General features: G+C 33.2%; 1 protein-coding gene across 1 annotated transcript; it reads left to right on the top strand.

Moving 5' to 3' along the window:
* The first annotated feature begins 1,414 nt into the window (after nt 1-1,414).
* Nucleotides 1,415-15,869, top strand: woc (zinc finger protein without children). The gene is made up of 20 exons (XM_085190051.1): nt 1,415-1,692; nt 2,245-2,664; nt 3,126-3,487; nt 3,720-3,894; nt 4,270-4,416; nt 4,900-5,070; nt 5,335-6,618; nt 6,823-7,099; nt 7,342-7,450; nt 8,159-8,279; nt 8,394-9,038; nt 9,411-9,578; nt 9,783-10,030; nt 10,659-10,869; nt 12,380-12,505; nt 12,887-13,008; nt 13,412-13,550; nt 13,768-13,867; nt 14,665-14,840; nt 15,038-15,869. The coding sequence occupies exons 2-19, from the start codon at nt 2,286-2,288 to the stop codon at nt 14,837-14,839; spliced, it is 4,959 nt and encodes a 1,652-aa protein (XP_085046177.1). The 5' UTR covers nt 1,415-1,692; nt 2,245-2,285; the 3' UTR covers nt 14,840; nt 15,038-15,869.
* The last annotated feature ends 139 nt before the right edge of the window (nt 15,870-16,008 follow it).

The raw sequence follows: 16,008 nt of genomic DNA, 5'->3' as shown, positions 1-16,008 counted from the left end.
ATATAGATATCTAAACATGTACGTAAATGTAATCGAAAACAAATCTTTAACACAATACGATGCATTCAAATTGATAACATAGTTTTTTTATTAATGAAATAATTTAGTAATTATTAAATATCAATATTATTTTGAAATAATAGATTTTAAAATATATGTAAAAATCAATTTAATATTGCTTCTCATATTTTTTATAATTAAGAATTTTGAATAAATGTTGACAAACGTGATTATTTTTCTTTTTAGATATCTTTAAAGTTTATTTTGCTTATTGGAATAAGTAACAAGTAAAATATGTTGTCAAATTATAAATAATTTGCAGCTAGTTCTTTTTTTCCCGTTTCCCTAGTAATTTCAGCAAACGCTTAAGATTCCTTTACACTTAACTTACAAGTCAAATTTCAGCGATCTATGTATAATAGTTTACGCTATACGTTATCAGTTCACTCAATAACGGAAGAGTTTTATAAATATTGAAGACAAGTATCGCCGCACGCCCTAAACAAAATTATAAATTATAACAGTCATTATTATGTGGCCGTAGTAGCGCAGCGGCACAATGGAGTGACTGTAACTCCGCGGTTGTGGGTTCGATCCCCACTCGAGGAAGTGAAATATTTATTTACGTTTATATTTCTAATGCCTCGACGAGGCAAAGCGCGGCGTTGAGTGCTGCCACTCAACACGCAATGCCTTCAGAATTCGGCGTAAAGTGGGTAACGGAGTGTCTCCGTCTGTCGAGTGTGCGGGATACAACGTGAAGCTGATTTTTTATATTATGTTTACGTTTATTATTATATTTACATTTACTATTAATTTAATTTCATAAATAAATTAATAAAATTAGTTGTCCAAGATAGTATAATTCATTACATTTTGATAATTTTTACGTAAGGAACTGTTAGTGTTGGAAAAACAAGGTAAAAATATTATTTGGTTAAGATTTATTTTCGAACAGAATAGTTCTATTTAAATTATTCAAGTAACATTATAACAAAAAAACTTAAAAAAATAGAATAATAAATATATAACATAAGTAATTTATAATATACATTACCTATGTATATAACATTATGTTATATATATTTATAACATTCTAAGTGTATAAGTCTATCTATATTATAAAGTAGGTTATAGTAGTAAATTTAATAATATCGATAAGCACTGTAATTCTATCTTTAATATTATGTTACTTTAAACATATGAGTGATTCTGAAATTAATTCATATCTTTATAATCTATACAAATGTTTTAATTTAATATTTTTATTTGTAAAACTTGTTAATAAAGTATATTTATCTGATTATTACTATTAATAATTTTATAATGAGCAGTTTAACATAGCTCGATATAATTGCAATGTAAGAATGATGCGAACATCACTAAATTATAGCGTCTGAATATACCAACATTAGCACAAAGAAGTATTATACTTGACTGCCTTAAAACATTGATTGCTTTTTATTCTGTGTGAGCCTTAAAAATTTTACATTTTGCTACAGCATAATAATAATTTCAGAGTATTTGATAACTGAGAAATAAAATGTTTAAAGTAATATAAATAAATATATCATGCTAGTTCTTCAGTTGGTGAAATCCATCACATCCGCAGCAAATTGCAAGCACTGGTTGAATCCAATATGGTGGTCGTTTGTTGTGGCTTTCAAGTGATTTGTTAAATATTTCATTTTTGTAAGTTCTTTTGTGATTGTATCGTATAATTCAAATTGTTCAGCTAAGCAATAATAGCTTACAGTTTAGAGCATAATTTTTAAATGCGTACCGACAAAAATTTTAAATCTTGGCAATTTTCAAAAATACATATTGTTGAAGTGCAAAGTTAATATAAAACAAACTACTAAATAAAAAACTTTTATCGGTATATCTGGCTATATAAAGTGAATAAGTCAGTAATTTTAATTTTAAACAAACATACCATAAAAAAGAATAAGCGCGGGATATGTGGCTTGAACTTAGTGGCGTCAATTGCATTCCTATTGCTGTTTTTTTTTACAAATACCATTGGATTATATTTTTAAATTGATAAATATTGTGTAATATTATAGAGTTAGAACATGAATCTCTGTTATTTCTATTATATGTGACAATATGAAAATGTTGTAGTATTCCTAACCTCAAAAATTGCCGGGTGCGGCTAGCGCATAGCAAACAACTGGTACAAAATTCGGTTTATGTATACTTTCTGTAAGCGACTGCTTATTATTATTTTCGCTTTTATTTCAGATGTTGATCTTTTTGTGATCTGTTCCAATTGATTTCTAACAATGGACGAAAAAGAAGTAATAGAAAAGCCCAGCGAAATAGAAAGCGAGAGCAAAGTAGAGCCCACTACTGAAACCGAAGCGGAAAACCCCGAAGCTCAAAATACTGAAACCGATACAACAACTGAAGTTACAAAGGAAACTTCTGAAAGTGTTGATATTCATAGTGATAAAAATGTTAGCAATATAAATAGTGATACTGAAGTTAACAGTGATATACAAAATAATTTGGACCATGATGTAAATAAAGAACATAGTGATAATATTGAAAACAGTGACACCTGTGAAAATGTAGAAAAAGAGGACACTAATATTGTAACAGATACTTCTTGTGATATACCAACTGAAAATGTGGAAAGTGTGGATAAAAACTCAGAAACAGGTATTTTAGATAGTTTTTTTATTATCATAAAAAATGCCTGCAAAGTTTATGGCTCAATCCTCACAAGCTCTGGTAGGCAAAGCATTGTTGATTTGCGGTAGCCAATTTGTAATGCCTTGAAAATTGGGCAGTGAACAGTAAATGTAGTTTCTTAACCTAACCTGTTATGCAAGAAAAAGTTGTATAATGTATCATGATTTTTAAATATATTTTAAATATGTTAATTAATTTTTTTGCTATAATTTGATTTTTAGTATTTATCTACACACTGGCTTGGAGTCAATTCTGTCTTGGAGAAATGTTTATAATTTAAATATGTATTTCCCTGTTTAGTAAAAGTAAAGTGCAACATTGGCTTCTACAACCTGCCATTTAATGATCCTAGTAAAATGTACAAGTGTTCTCCCACTTACCTTATTATACATATAATTGTTCTAAAATATTTAACATTGACTTTTCAGAAGAGAAGCCAGATGTTTCTACACAACCAGAAGACCAAACTGAGGATGTAGAAAAAAATAAAGAAATAAGTTCAGAACAAACAATTCAATCTGAAGACATTCTTTTGAAAGAGGAAGAACAAGAAAAAGAGAGTCCCCAATTAGATAGCAAAGCTCCTGAGGAAGTCAAGGCCGAGGCAAATTCTGAAGAAAAGACTGAACCAAGTACAACAGATAAAGAAATACCAACAGAAAGCCAAGACTCAAATCAACAAAATAATGAAAATAGAGATGAAGGTGATGATAAATCAGAAATCAGGAAACCGGAGTTTGAGACTGCACCCAATTGCTCTATTGATGATCAGCAAGAAGATCATACTCAAGTATGTTATTCTGTTTCATGTATATAAAACTTATTATGTTCACTTCGAAATCCATTTAATTTTTGAGAAGTTGTATATAATGACGGAACTAAATGTCATACTTTGTCTTGCTACCAGGCATATAGCCAAGAACTGTCTTAACACTAGGTTTCTCTACTATACTTTAAACTCTCTACTTACCATGTTTAAATAATTACTTAACTTAATTTTTTTTTCTATTTACTTTCTACAGGCATTAGATCCCTTTGATGCTTTGCTAAAAGATCGTTCAGATTCAACTGATACTCCAGGGCAGGCAAATTTATCAACATTAAACATTAATGATGATGATGATGATGATCATAATACCGACACACATGCAGGTGATGTTCATGGTCATGATGATGCTGAAGATGAACATCCTCCAGGTAACTTAACTTAATTTTTTGTAGCAAAAATTACAATTCAATATCTATTAAATTATGTTTTGGGGCCATTGTGATATAAATATAACTACAAATAGATGGTGTTGGCGTAGTTCCCTATTTGAGGGAAGGAAATATTATCACTTTCCCACTTTGGCATACTAGGTTTACTGCCTACCGACTTATAGCAGGATATCTTCCACATTTCGCATCTGCAATTAGTCTTATAACTAAAATTAAGTGACTGGTGAGACCTTATTCATCAAGCACTTTGCATCAAGACCGCAGCAATAAAGTTTCCAGTTAAATGATGTGCTGCTGGGCCACATCAGCCTCATTGTGAATTTTTTTTATAAGAAGCTATAATTTTTTTTTCAGAGGATGATAGTAGTTTACCAGAACTTGTAGAGCAACCTGGTGCAGATGAAGAAGTGTGTTTGTTACCTGATACAGAAAGAGAGATTTCGGAAGCCGATAAGGCTGCCGCTGAAAAAGTTTTAGCTGATAAACGGAAAAGGGATGAAGGTCAGTTATAAAAATAAAAAAAAAACTTGATAAAGAACTTTATTATACTTTTATATATATGAAATTTTGTCTTTGTATAAATGATTAGTGCTAATGATTTAATAAATGAGTGTTATATACCAAAGATTTATTTTGACCATGTCCAAAAATCTGAAATAAATGATTTATTTTTGGTATTGATATGGAAATTGTTCAGTAAACTTACAATACACATAATATTATTATATTAAAATATATATATTTCGTTCCATATTTTAGGGATTGGAAAGACTCCTATAGTTTATGTTGTTATGTGTCTTATGATCAAGATCTTATGTCATATTATTTAAAAGTGCTGGAATCTATTAAGACAAATATTTGATTTGCAATGAGGACAAATGCATATGTTCAGACCATAAATCACATTAAATAAATAATAGTTCATATATAATTTTAATAATTATAAAAATAATAATTTGAAAATGGTGTTATTATTTTAAACAGAAGCAGCACTAGCAGCAGAAGCGGCGGTACCCAAAGAAGAGACTGAAACGGAAGTGCCGGAGACCAGTGAAGGGGTGACTGAGGAAATTTCGGAGCTTAACGCCGAAGATGCAAGCGATGCGATGGACGCGGATGTTAGTACTGAAGACCCTTCACAGGAGAATGGAGGAGGTAGAGGATATTCAGTTTTGTGAATTTTATATGTCTATATGCTAATAGCGTTTTTTTTATCTTCACACTGTATCCTGCATATAGCAGGGTAGAGAAAGACAACCTAGAGGCAGTCGGTTCCCTCTGCATTGTTAAGTGGTGGACCTAAACACCACACTTTGCTTTGTGAGCAGAATGTGAATGATTCCCTTAAGTGTGATTTGAAGCCACAACTATCACATTTATTTAAATAGTGACTATACCTATTTTGTTTCATATCAACAGACAAAGAATTTGAAAATGAAGAAATCATTGAGACTGAAGATAAATCATCTGATTCAGAGACTATACAACAAATTAGTCCTCTTGACAAGACATGTGTACATTGTGACAAAGAAAAATCATGCAATTTTAGATTTCCCACAAAGGATGGATTTAGTTATATTTGTGAGTTGGCATGTGTCAAATTATTTCAAGAAAAAAATCCCGGACAGTACATAGTTGTTAGTAAAAAATATATTGTCGATGAAATCATACCCAAAATGCTTACATGTTCTGAATGTGAAGAGAAGAAAATATGCTACTTCTATTATAATTTTGATGGTGAAGATACAAATTATTGTTCTTCAGAATGCTTGCACAGTATGATGGCCTACGAAAAAGACCTTTATACGATCAAGAGAAAAAGAATTACAGTAGAAGAGAAAACTCCCGAAGAAGCCACCTGTTGTGTATGTGAAGAATTCAAGGAATGTTTATATAGTTTAGTGCGATATGGGATTTCTTTACACATATGTGAACAGGTCTGTCTTAGGAATTTGAATGCTAAAGAAAACGGTAGGTATTTGTTAAAAAAGAAAAGGGTGCACCGGGTCCCTCCGCAAAAGACGCCGACGCCGACGCGACCGGCGAATCCGCCATTACTTAAATTAAAAGTGATTAGCAACGCTACAGATAAATATTTAGATGAAGCGTATAAAATTCAAACTAGAACTCCAGCAATGGTGCAGGCCGCCAGAGAGGAAAGAGAACGTACTTTTATTCGAACCTGCACCCATTGTCACACTATACTCAGTGACGAGGAGAAGATGCTTATGTGGGAAGCAATGGACTTCTGTAACGAAGTGTGCTTAAGGAGATACCAAAATCTCATCGGATCCAAATGCTCAAATTGTCGCAACGCGGTACTACATACGAGTTTAGGAAAATATTGCGTACGATTTGGCTATGATATACGACAGTTTTGTAATTCGGCGTGTTTGGAGGAGTTTAAGAAAGGCTTGAAAATATGTTGTTATTGCCAAAAAGATATATCTCAGGGTCATCAAGGGTTTTTGGCTCCGGTCGGTGACAAGGGCCAGTTTAAAGATTTCTGCTCCCAAAGTTGTATGGAAAAGTTCGATCAAATGAGTAAGAACCCGGTGCCCCAACCGATGTGGGCCAAATGTGCTGTCTGTTCTGTAGAAAAAGCGACGACCATCGAAGTGTTAGTGAATAAAGATGTTTCTCAAAGGCTGTGTTCAGATCCCTGTTTTGCTGCTTTCAAATTTGTTAATAATATATTTCCAGGTATGTATAACTTTGTATTATTTCCGGTATTTAAGTGGAGTTTTGAAAAGTAAATTATTATTAAAACTTATAAATATTAAAAAATATGTTCAAATAATTACGTAATATATAGTGATATATTTAAATTCAAGGAATGTAATACAATAAATTGTTGTGTTTTTGTAAATTACTTTTAAATTGAACAGGTTTTATTATTTTTTCCAGATCAATGTCGTTGGTGTAAAAAATATTTCGAGAGGAAGTTGAACATGTTTTTCACAATATACGACGGCTCGGTGCCCAACTGTTTCTGTTCCAAGTCCTGTATGAACATATACATAAGTAATTCCAGACACATTGTGCCATGTAATTGGTGTAAAGTGAAGAAATATAATTTCGACATGATTAAGCGGTCTCAGTCCAATGGGCAGTCCATTATGATGTGTTCTCTCAATTGTTTGAATCTCTATCTGGTGTCGGTGAATGCGGTGTCTTCAAGACGGTAAGTTGTATATCAATCATTCAACATGTACCGCCTGAACGACAACAAAATTCGGAAGAAAGAGGGGAACGGAAGTGACTAAATATGAAATATTAATGGTATTTGCGTTGCTTTCTCCTATGTGCGGGATTCTGCATGAAACTAAAAAAATATAATTGTGTTCGAAGTCATAACTTCATATGGGGGGGCGGGTAAAACACGTTTTATATACTTTTATTAATAAGTTTTTTTTAAATTCTTAGGACAAAATGTGACATGTGCAAGATGACGGAGCTAGCGCAGTACCATCTCACCATGTCGGACGCGACAGTGCGCAACTTCTGCACCTACCAGTGCGTTATGACATTTCAGGTACATTCATAGCTTCTTTTTCTTTCAGTTTCACGCTGTATCCCGCATGCAGCAGAGGGAGATTAGTGTTAAGTCATTTCGTTCCCTACTTTCCGCCGAATTCTGAAGACGTTGCGTGTAGGGTGGCGAAACACTCCGCCGTGCTTTATCTCGAGACCAGTGAGAAGAAATAGAAATATAAATTAAATAAATATTTCATTTCCTCGAGTGGGAAGCGAGCTCTCGACATGTCGTATTTACGGCGTAGACTCGCGGCGGCCTCAATATAGGGTAACTAAAAAAAAACCTTTTATGGTAGACTAACTTCTGCCGGATGTTTCGCTCCTGTGGTTAAATGTAAATACTAGACGTATATGCACATGACACACTTAAAGCGCGGGAGGTAACTCTGACCTCAGGTAGAGCGAGTAATATCTTGACAGATAATGTAAATAATTCCTTGATAAATTACCAATTTAACACAAATGTTACAAATATATATTTTCAATTCAAACATGTACTTCCCAATATTAGAGCATTCAATCAAAATCGTCAGCTAATTAATATTGTAAAAACTTTTTAGTTTTACTTATATAATTTCCTTGTCCGATTGGGTCAAGCAAGGTATTAAAAAAGGTTAAAATGAGACTAATGTGAAGAACAAAGTTACGAAGAAATTTACTTAAGTACTTTAAAGAGAAATAATAAATTTATACAAATTGTTGACAGGGTCAGTACTCGAAGCAAGCATTACCGATGGTACAGTCTGGTGAAACTGCCGACCAACAAAAGGCTGTACCCACAGGGGCTCCTAGAAGAACATATTCTGCAGCTACTCACAAAAACAATGGTATGTATTTAATATAAAATTAACAATTAATATGTATTAAAATAAATATATTTAAAAATTTATAATTTAATTATTTTATTTCTATGTTATACATAAACTACACCTTGTTTACAGCGTCAAAAAACCAACAGCGTTCCTCTTCTGGTATGCCCGTTATTTCAAATGTCCAGTCTTTAGCCCCCCCGCCCCCCCTCGTACACAGTACACGAGCCAAGTCCAAGCGACATCAGCAAGCTCAATCTCAGGCGGAACAAGAACCCCCTCAAGCCTCCATAACACCCCCTCCTCCTCCTAAACCTGTCACCCCACCTCCTCCTTTACCTCCCAAAATATACAACCACGTTATAGTCAAAACCCTACCCCCGCACGAAGTAGCCAATAAAGCCACTATGACGAAACCCATGATGGTATCTAAAGGAGTGTCGTGTCGTCCTCATCCGTGTACAAAAGAGTGTCAAACTGACCCCAGTCTGGAAAGGCGAGTACTTATCCCTGTCCCCGTACCCATTTACGTCCCCGTACCTTGTGTGATGTGGTCGTTACCCTTCCCTGTGCCAGTCCCTATACCCATACCAATACCTACTCCTGTTTTTATACCAACAACAAGAAATTCTGCTAAGGGAATTATGAAGGAAATCAACAAAATACATGATAAAATGCCAACGGATCCGTTTGAAGCTGAGCTCCTCATGATGGCCGAAATGGTGGCAGGTGATAAGAAGAAAGACCAGAGTGATTCAGATACTGAAGATGAGAACGGTAATTATTTATACTATTATCGAGTTTAAATATAACTATTACCTATAGAATTATTTTTAGCCCTAATTTTTTGATTCATCAAAAATATTTTACCATCTTTTAAATTAAAAAAATAAAAAAAGCAGGGTAGACAGAGGTATTCTAGTGTTAAGTCGAAGAGTCTTCTCTGTTTCCCACTTTCGAATTTTTCGAAGCATCGCGTGTTGAGTGGCAAAAATTTAGAGAAATAATAATTCATTCTCTGTGGGGTGGGGATTGAACTGAACCTACAACCGTCGCGTTAATTACACCCATGTATCCCTGCGTCACGACAATAATTTTTTACTAAATGTTCCATAACTCTTTGTCTAATAATTATAATTTTTTTTGCAGAAGAAGGATTCAGTCCTGTTGGAGGCATGGATGGTAATAATGCTTTTGGTGAAGATATGCTCCAAATGGCATTAAAAATGGCCACTGAATATGAAGACCAGCCAGTGGACTTGGAGTCGGCCATGACAGCCAATACAATTACACCTAGCTCACATCCAGGCATGCCAGGTTAGTTGTTTAGGCCACCTAAGGATCTTAAATCAAATTAAATAAATAAAACCCCGAATATTTTGTTTAAAATGCGTTCTACATAGCAAACTTCGAAGATATTTTTATTCTTTAGGCAATAACAAGCATTTTTTATTTGTAATTTTACATAAAAATCTTAGTAATGTACAGAAATGTGCAATTAAGAATACTTATTGTTGTCAGGTCTAGAAGGCGAGACCATGCACCAACACATGATGGTGCTGGAGCAGCAGCGCGCGGTGGCAGCGCTACGGGCGAGCAGTGCAGGGGCAGGAGCGGGGGCGGCGGCGGGCGCCGGAGGAGTAGCGCGCAAGCGGCCTCCGCCCCCGCCCGCGCGCCGCCCCAAGCGCCGTCGTGACCCCGCACCCGCGCCCGCGCCTGACCCGCCGCGTGAGCCCATGGAGAAACCTGATGCTAATATGTGTCTCAAGGTACCCTCCTACTGTATACTATACTATAGTACTTCTGACACCAACACTAGCGTCGTATCGTAGTACTAGGAAAACAACGCGTAGTAGAGGTCTGCACTATAGTACAACATAGTAATACCACCCTTACGCTACTCAGCTATTCAGACAGCTACGCAAAATTTTAGGATATTTTGTTACTTTTCATTTTCATTTGTTACTTTTTATTTCATTTTCTTCACTAGTCCACAATGTACATAAGTTAGGAAAATCTAACTTTGGGGGGCCAAAACTCGTCGACAGTACTGTATAACAGAACTACTGGCACCAAATCATCGTAATCAATCAATCTCAATAAATCAATCAATCAGTACTAATGGTACCAGGATAAAAATGCGCAGTAGCAGTCATCCTATAAACCCGCACAGAACGAACACGTTTTTAATTGAACATTCATAAATGCACTCAATAATAAATTTGTCATATACCTTCCATGTACAGATATCGGTGAGTTAGTTTTATTTACGTGTATAAATAAGTAAATAAAACATATCTATCACACAATTATGAATTAAAGGGAATAGAATAATAATAATAATAATATTTATATAATACTAGAAAAATAACTGACTTATTATATATTTCTTTGTAGTATACCTTTGGCGTAAACGCATGGAAGCAATGGGTGATGACGAAGAATGCAGAAATCGAAAAGAGTTCAATACGACGGAAACCTTTCAAATCGGAAATATTACAACTGACGGCTGACGAATTAAATTATTCCTTGTGTTTGTTCGTGAAGGAAGTCCGTAAACCCAATGGGAGTGAATATGCTCCGGATACTATTTATTATTTGGTTTTAGGTATGTGCATTTATAATATTTAGTCTATATTTTTAACATTTTTAGCCTTGACTTGGGAAAGAAAAATACTTCTTTTTAGAAAATTTGTAAAAAATTGTAGGGGGTTGGGAGTGGGAATCAGATGTGTCTTAATACGGGAACGGGGTGTTTTAACACTAGATTCCCAGGTTCCCTCTGCCTACTCTACTATGTGCGGAATACAGCATGAAGCTTAAAAAATTAACAGATTCTAACAGGTTCATTTGTATACGTTTTCTAAAAAAGTACTACTAGAACTATTTGTACATATGAAGTCAATGTTGATATAGATAAGATTGGTTGTGATAATGCATTTTTTTTTGTAGTTACAAGTTTTTATTTACGTACTAGTGGGCCCGGATGCGGCTACGCCCGCGTAAATATAAGTCTAAATAATTAAAATAAGTAAAAAATAATAATAAGTGGAGGTTTATTATTAGAAAAAATATCTGAGTAACCGAAATGAACAAACAAAAGAAGTAAAAGTAACTAAAGGAAACTCTTAATATTAGAAAAAGTACCTAAAGTTTGCCGTGTGCGCGTACTAAACATTTTTCTATATTAAATAATTATTAATTTTTGCGAACAATATTAAACATAATCTCAAATGATTAAATTTACGATATTTTATGTGTATAACATCGGTATAGATAACCGAACTGAGATAAATTAATTATAAGCAGCAAATAATTACATACAAATTAACAGTAATTCGAAAATATATAAAAATTTATTAAACCATCAAAGTCCTGCCCGTTCGCGTCGATCATACTATACCACTCGTAAGCTAGGTCGTTTGGAATCAGTGACATCTCCTTAATTATTTATTAGAATGTTATACAGTAAACTATAATTTCCATCTAGATGAAATGCTAAAAGTGACTATCATATTTATTTTCATAAGGATGAATATCAAATTATAGAAATCATCTAATTTTTGTTAATGTATACAAATCTATAGCGGCGCGCGCCATGTATGCATTAAGCAAGCTCATTTTGGGTGACGTTTTCTAACAACAAACTTTGCAAATCGTTGCTTAGCAACGACGGTTGTTATTAACATGGCGGAATAAATTGCATGTCAAATTAATATATATTTTAATATATTGGTATATATCGAAAATATTACAAATATGAGAAAAAAACGTATCCTATGTTCATCCCGAGACCCTCAAGTATCTCTATATGTGTATTTTATCACAATAGAATTAGCGATTTGGCCCTGATTGCGTAAAAGACAGACAGACAGACAGACAGACAGACAGAGTTACTTTCGAATTTATAATATAGGTATGGATATTAATAAGATATTACGTTATATATAAATATATAATCATATATATCCTCCATAACGTTTAGGTTACGTTTGTGGCTTCCGTGTTTTTTTTTTGTTGAAATATAACAAGAAACAATTGTGTTTTATTAAATATGCAAAATATTTTAGTATAATATATAAAATATTTACATTCTCATTAATTTTATTCTTTTGCAGGTATACAACAATATTTGTTTGAAAATGGTAGGATAGACAATATATTTACGGACCCTTACTATGAGAAATTCACTGATTGTTTGGACGAGGTAGCCAGAAAGTTTTCAGTTTTATATAATGACTCACGTAAGTATTTAGTAATTTTGAATTCAACACTTTTTTACGTTTTTTAACTCTTAGAAATACCAATCGTTTCTTAAACATAGATTACACTAGTAAAATCAAGGTGTTTACTTCCACCATTTAATAAGCAATGTCTTCAGAATTTGTGAGAAAGTGGGGACCACTAATGTCTAAAACAGATCGGAGAATCTTAACACTAGGTCTTCAATTTCTCTCTGCTAACCCTGCTACGAGTACATGTGGTACAAGTACTGTGTGGGACACAACGTTTTTATGTAATTACGTTCTGATGGAAATGTCATATCAATTTCTAATAGAGAATAGAATAGACAACCATTATTGGTCCTAAATTCATACCAAATCATTATTTTTTTTTTTTTGCAGAATACATAGTAACGCGAGTGGAAGAAGAGCATTTATGGGAAAGTAAACAGTTGGGAGCGCACTCGCCACACGTTTTATTATCTACGCTTATGTTTTTTAATACTAAACACTTTAATTTAGTTGTAAGTATAAAATTATTTTTGAATTGTGTTTGAAGTTCTTAATTTCGCGAACAGAAAAGTTTATAATAAGTTTACATTTATTGTATAAAAATGATATTCGCCTAGATATAAATTTACTTAGTATATTTATATATAAAAAATCTAAATAAAATAATTTATTACTTTGTTTTCTGTACCCACTTCACGAAATAAGCGTAATTAAAATTTTAAATAAAGAAATAACATAATATTTATTTTTATTTATTATGGTATAACTTAGAGTCTATGTGATCTTGTTTTGAATCTGAAATATAATATAATTTGTTATATGATATCATTTTAACAAAAAACATTGTAGAATTTTTTTTTCTGATACAAAAAAAAAATATTATTATATATATTTATAATTTCAATTTATTTTCAGACGGTTGAAGAGCACATGCAGCTATCGTTTTCACATATAATGAAACATTGGAAACGGAATCCGAATCAACCAGGACAAGCCAAAATACCTGGTTCTAGGAATGTTTTGTTAAGGTTCTACCCTCCCCAGTCGGCTTTAGGTAAGCTGATAAATTTTTAAATTTGTAAAACACATACAGCCCGCGATGTGTAAGCTGATCCCAAGCCCTTTAGCCAATTAAATCATAATTTGTTATCAAACTACATCACAATTCTTATACATTTGTTACAACTTAATTTTGTCGTTAGTAAATCTTTCTTTAATACATTAAGTCAAATATATTTATTCAATGTTTTTTTTATTTGTATTTGATGTAGAAGCAAATTCAAGAAAAAAGAAAGTATATGAGCAACAAGAAAATGAAGAGAATCCACTTAGGTGTCCTGTTAAATTATACGAATTTTATATTTCTAAGTGGTAAGTTGTACATTACAAATATGGAATTAATGTTTTTAGTTTAGATTAAATATAATTGTGTAGAATACTACAAATATTATTCAGAAGATACAGTTTGAATCTGATTTAAATGGAATGTGTGTAACTTTATCTGCATGTAACAATCATTTGTCACCACTGTAAAAAAAGGGTGTCAAAATAATGATCGAACTCAGAATGCGAGCAAGACAAAGATTCTGGTTTTTGAGAGAAATAGTGTTAAGATATTAGAATAAGGGATTGAAAATGGTAGGAATTGGAAATACGTTTAGTAGAAATGAAAGATACGAGATGGATATGGAAAGGCGCATTGCTGCTGGTAACAGGATTAACGGAGCCTTAGCTGCATTGATGAGACGGTGAAACGTCAGCACAGCTGCACGTTTGGTCGTACACAATGCAATGTTGGTACCGACGCTATCATACGGCAGCGAAACATGGCAGAACTATGAAAGCAAAATGAATACTGTGGAGATTAGATCTCTCCGTAGGATATGCAGAGTCAACTTAATTGAAGAGATACATAGAATGTCGTTGGAAACACAGTATCGAAGATACTAATCTCTAAGGGTATGTATTTGGATTGATAACAGAGGAGAATGAGGTATGCATAAACGTTTGGCACGCGCATGCGCGTTTAGCGCTCCATTCTCTCTGGCTGCGAAGGTATAAAGCAGAAAGCAGCAGTCTGGTTTTAATTTGTAAAGAGCTGCTTTCAGAGCAATGATATGTTGCCTTGAATTGAGTGTGAAGTTATAATAATATCTAACCCATTGCAGCCCGGAGTCGGTGCGCACGCGCAACGACGTGTTCTACCTGCAGCCTGAGCGCTCGTGCGTGCCCGACTCGCCCGTCTGGTACTCCACGCAGCCGCTCAGCCGCGCCGCACTCGCCAAGATGCTACACCGCGTCAAGATGGTCAAGGAGATCAACATCGCGCTGCTCACCAGCTAAGGTCTTGCAATCACCTCCACTAACTACATGCTTCTGTAATTAATTAAAATAAAATAGACCTTTTTCCAAACACAGGCATTAAAACATTGTGACATCCAGTGTCTCTCTCTCTCTCTCTCTCTCTCTCTATCTGCCTATTGTGCAATATGGGATAAAACATGGAGAAAAAATTAAATGAATAATTATTTTTATTTACAGATTTTATTTCGCAATCATTTGGTGGCTTTGACTAAACTAAAACAGATGGCTACAGGATCCCACAACAGTCTTACATGGCTTTGTTTAGGAGAAGACATTCAATGAATTGTTGATACCAACAAATGGTTTCCTTATGGTTGTAAAGATGGTTACAATGTATATTTTTTCTACTTTGTATATCTGACTGTGAACAGACAGTAAAAATATTGAAAATAGACTTATTATAGAAATCTTTTTTATGCAATGACTTAGATTTTAAGCATTTTATGTGAACTGTTGTATGTACAGGTATATATTGAATGTGGAATCTTTGATTTGTATTATATTCGGATTTTATTTATGAATGTAATTATATAACAAATAATGTTACTTGATTACATTACAATATGAATTTTAAATTGAGAATAATATAAATATAAATTTTGATTTTGAGAAATTTTAAATTGTATATAACCACGCCAAGCGACTTTCGTCATTCTTTGTTTTTTTTTATGAATTGTATAGATTTAATTTTAAGGATTTATCTTTTTGAGAATCGGCGATGAAACTTGAACAGTGCCAGGACGTGAATAAATTACTTTTGTGTAATGTCGATATAGATATAAGAGAAAATTCCAAGTTTTTAGTTATGAATGCACTTGCTGTAGTAAGTAGCATTCATTTTATACAACGTAAATATAAATATAATATTCTCACAAATAGAAATCTTTATTGATATAAATAATAATTTAGATAAGAAGTCAGATTCGTATAATATTTTAAGTATATAAGTGTCAGTTGCGAGGTTGAGGTAGTTTATTACTGTGTAAAAAGAATACTGATTCTCGTAAAATGAGTTTTATTTACCCCTCTATCGTAAAATATAAATATATTTATTGGTTTTTACTTTAAAACACATTCGATATTTAATAATTTATTTGAGTACAATGACAGGAACCATGTCTCATATATATATATAAGACATTATAGCG

Source organism: Heliconius melpomene, chromosome 9 (assembly GCF_056956725.1).
Source record: "Heliconius melpomene rosina isolate 202511_hmr_F chromosome 9, ASM5695672v1, whole genome shotgun sequence".
NCBI classification, from domain to species: Eukaryota; Metazoa; Arthropoda; class Insecta; order Lepidoptera; family Nymphalidae; genus Heliconius; species Heliconius melpomene.
This window is presented reverse-complemented; position numbering and strand designations above follow the sequence as displayed.